The 4,169-nt window shown below is 40.9% G+C and overlaps 1 protein-coding gene across 1 annotated transcript; it reads right to left on the bottom strand.

The window, feature by feature from the left end:
• Window positions 1-2,862: 2,862 nt before the first annotated feature.
• Vmn1r46 (vomeronasal 1 receptor 46) lies at window positions 2,863-3,792 on the bottom strand. Its single transcript, NM_053229.1, has one exon. It carries the CDS (start codon window positions 3,790-3,792, stop codon window positions 2,863-2,865), a length of 930 nt encoding a protein of 309 aa, NP_444459.1.
• Window positions 3,793-4,169: the final 377 nt, after the last annotated feature.

The following is a 4,169-nucleotide window of genomic DNA, read 5'->3' as shown; positions in this document are numbered from 1 at the left end:
AGCATCCAGGCAGGCATGGTGCAGGAGGAGCTGAAAGTTGTATGTCTTCATATAAAGGTTACTAGTGGAAAACTGACTTCCAGGCAACTAGGGTGAGGATCTTATGCACATATCCACAGTGACACACCTACTCCAACCAGGTCACACTTATTGCAACAAGACTTCACCTCCAAATGGTGCCACACTCTGATCCAAGAATATACAAACCATCACATTCCACTCCCTGGCCCCCATAGACTTGTTCAAACACATAAGTCTATGGGGTCCATACTTAAACATAGCATAATGCAAAATGCATTTAGTCCAACTTTCAAAGTCCTCATAGTCTATAGCAGTCTCAACAATGTTAAAAGTCCAAAGTTCAAGATCTCTTCTGAGATTCATCCAATCACTTAACTGTAATCTTCAAAGAAAGACAGAAAACCAGCTGGGCAAATTCCAAACTCTGCATCTCCATGGCTGATGTCAAAGCGGTCTTCAGATCTCTACTCCTTTTATATCTTTGTTGACCGCAACAAACTGCTTTCTCCTGGGCTGGTTCTACTCCCTGTTAGTATATTTCCTCACCATGTATCCCATAGCTCTGGCATCTTTAACATCTTTGAGTATTCATTCTAAAGCCAGAGCCACATGTCTGAAACTGCAGAATTCTGCTGCTTGCAGGAGCTGGAACATAGAACCCTTGTTCTATTACAGCTTTCTGTTCTCCAACCCCTTCCCTACCTAAGATTGGCTGCTCTGGATCTTGGTCTGTAGATTGACCTTGAATGCAGAGATCAGCATGCCTATCTCCTCAGATTAAATGTGTGTATTATCATGCCTGGATCTAAATTTAGATGGGTAAGATCTTGCCCCAAGATCCCACTCCCTTAATCTGTTATCTCCTAGAACACAAGATTTTGCTCCATTTCACTTCCTGGTACCCCTTTAATACTCGAACCATATATTTTATATTTTTCCTTTCTAAGCTTGTTATGCTTGTTCAAACTTCTTTTCATAAGACTTAACCAGAGAACAAAGTCTCTTCTGGGGTTTGTGAAACTTTCTTTGTCAATGAAATTAATCTAAGTCTCTTCACCTTAGTTTCAAGCAGACTTTTCAGACAAGGGCAAAAAGTAGCCACATTCTTCACCAAAATACCACAAAAACAGTATTTATGCCACATTCTTCTCCTTTGAAATCTCTTGGGCCAAGTCAACACAGTTCAAATCACCCCAGCAACAACGTTTTCCATATTCCTACTAGGATGACCCATTAAGCCCCATTTAAAGCATTCCACTGCTTTCCAAATCCAAATTCCCAAAATCTACATTCTTTCAAATAAAAGCATGGTCAGGCCTATCACAGCAATACCCCACTCCTGGTACCAACTTTTATATTAGTTAGGGTTTTACTGCTGTGAACAGACACCAAGATCAAGGCAAGTCTTATAAAAAAGACAACAACATTTAATTGGGGCTGGCTTACACATTCAGAGGTTCAGTCCATTACTATCAAGGTGGGAGCATGGCAGCATCCAGGCAGGCATGGTGCAGGAGGAGTTGAGAGTTCTATGTCTTCATCCAAAGGCTGATAGTGGAAGACTGACTTCCAGGCAACTAGAGTGAGGCTCTTATGAACATACCCACAGTGACACACCTACTCCAACCAGGTCATACCTATTGCAACAAGGCCACACCTCCAAATGCTGCCACACTCTGATCCAAGAATATACAAACCATCACATAGGTGCTTCCAAGTAATCATTTTATAAGTAGTTAATCAGGTTGAACTTACTCCCTGGCTTTTTACTCCCTGGTCGTCATCAATGTCCTAGACAGTCCTTGAGCTGACTCTGGGCTTGGATTTTGTAGTGATGTCATTCATCCAGACGAAATGCATCAGTGTTGACAATTAGTAATCAGGCATCTCAGTTTGCCAGATAGAAATCTCAGGGCAAGCTTAGCAAAGTATACTTAAAATCTTCATTACAGCCAGGTATAGCAGACTACATTGCATGTTACAAGAAAGTTGGTGAATTCTTCTGACAAATGGAGATTCCCCTACAGAAACTTAAAAGAACAGTCAAGTTACTCTCATATGCAAGTATTTACCAAGGCCTAGGAAAAATGGGAGTTGTGGTATTGCATTATTCATGATAAGGTCTGCTAGAGCAGAACACCCTGGTGCTAGCTTTCACAAGACTCAAAGGAGTAGCATAAATTGTGACTAGGGTGTGAAATCCTTTCCTGTCATTAACTAACTCTAGGCAGGGCTGTTTTATCTTTACTGTAAATATTACCTGGTTCCTGTCAGTCCTTTGAAGGCATTCCTCTGTTTTGTGTCAGATACTACAATGTACCCTGCCTGCTGTGACACACTCCATTGTTTTCTGTATTATATAAGACTGGTGCTCGCTTTGTGAAAATACAGTCAGATGCAGCACTCCCTTGTGTTCGTATTTGTTTGTCATTTCTCACCAACTCCATGCCCACCTATCTGGAATCTTGATTCCCCATAGATTGAGAGAGGCTGACTGGGGCCATTCTATGGCAGCTCACCATGTCAGAAGAGAAGGGTACAGAAGAAAGGAGGGAGGACTTGTCTGAGGGTGTACTGGGAAGAGAGGAGTGCTTATGTTGGGATGTAAAGTGAAAAAAATAAATAAATTTTTAAAATACACATTATATTTCAAAAAAGGTACAGTTTGTGATTTAATTGTCTTTCATATACTTTTATCCACACAATGTAAAGACATTTAATAGAAAAAAGATAATTTCATATATCAATTTATGGCTCTGAACGTTCCCAAAATGTCATGATCCATAGCTCTGATGACAACATACTGAATTATATTCAGGGTCCATATTCATCACTGAATAATCAAATATTTACTATTCTGCCACACAATGACCAGAAAAACTTAATTATATGCTTTTCAGTGCAAATAAATACAAAAGGGCTGACTGTGACATAGCTATGGGACACAATAATTTGGACACAGACAAATATTGAGTCATCCTTGAACTTCATCCTTGAGTAGAAGATAACAGAGTCTAAAATGTAGAAAACCACAAAGAAGCTCATGAGCAGCATGATGGTCCTGGTGGCCCTTTGCTCTGGGGATGCTTTTAAAGAAAGGCTGTTGCTGTGAAGGTGCTGGGCCTGCTTCTTGTGACTCCATAGGAGAGCTACCATGTACCCACTGGACAGGACCATGAGACCAATGAGAAAGGCTTCCCTGATGGCCATCTTCGTGGAAAACATGCTTTTTATGGAGTAACTCATGGGTAAAATTGAGCAGGACTGAGAAACATACAGAAAATTCTCTGAAGTCAAATTCAGAGAAGCAGTAATCGATAAGAGTTCACTGCTAAGAGACATATAGAGAACACAGAGGAAAAGAAAGGCACCTGAGATGTGATGGGGAGATTTATGTTTAAACTTTGTTAAACAGGAGTTTCTTGGACTAAGGGTGATGGTCCAAAGGACATTCAGCAGGCAGGTAGCACAAAGTGTGGGGCCCCTCAAAACAATGTGCAAATACATAAGAAATGTGCATGTGGTAGAATCCCATCTCCCCCCAGGCATAAACATATCCACAGCTATGAGTCCCATAGTTACAAGCAGCATTAGGTGGGTTAGGGAGAAGAAAGCAATGTAGAGATCAATGGGCTTAGGCCTGCTTTCACCAAGGAACATGCAGAGGTGGGAAATAAAAAGGATACTGTTAGCTGAGATCCCAACACTCACTTCAGAGAACAATATGACTTTCATGTTTGTGTCGGTGCAGAATATGTTGGCTTTATTCATTGTATGTGGGTAGGAAGCAAATAGAAAAAGCTGAGGAGAGAAAAGAACACTCTTCCTTACAAAATATGGCTTTGTTCACAAATTCCAACCAACACCGAGCTGGCAAAAAGATGTTGCCTCATCCTGATTCCATGTCACCAAACACAGCTCTAGCTCATATGACTTCAAAGCCATGCCCACTGTCCCCACTGTCCTAATGCTTTCTAATCAAGGCTGAATTGTGTGTACTATTGTGAGACTACTTCTGAATATAAACTTCCTTGTACATTAAACATTTCCATGAGTTCTGATAATCATTCCCTCTCCTGGTCCATGGGTTTGGTTTATTCTGGGGCAAGAGATGCATCTCACTGGATTGTCAGATGCAAAGTAGCTTA

Source organism: Mus musculus, chromosome 6 (genome assembly GCF_000001635.26).
Source record: "Mus musculus strain C57BL/6J chromosome 6, GRCm38.p6 C57BL/6J".
Classification (NCBI taxonomy): domain Eukaryota; kingdom Metazoa; phylum Chordata; class Mammalia; order Rodentia; family Muridae; genus Mus; species Mus musculus.
Note: the sequence above shows the minus strand (reverse complement) of the source record. Positions and strands in the feature narration are given on the sequence as shown.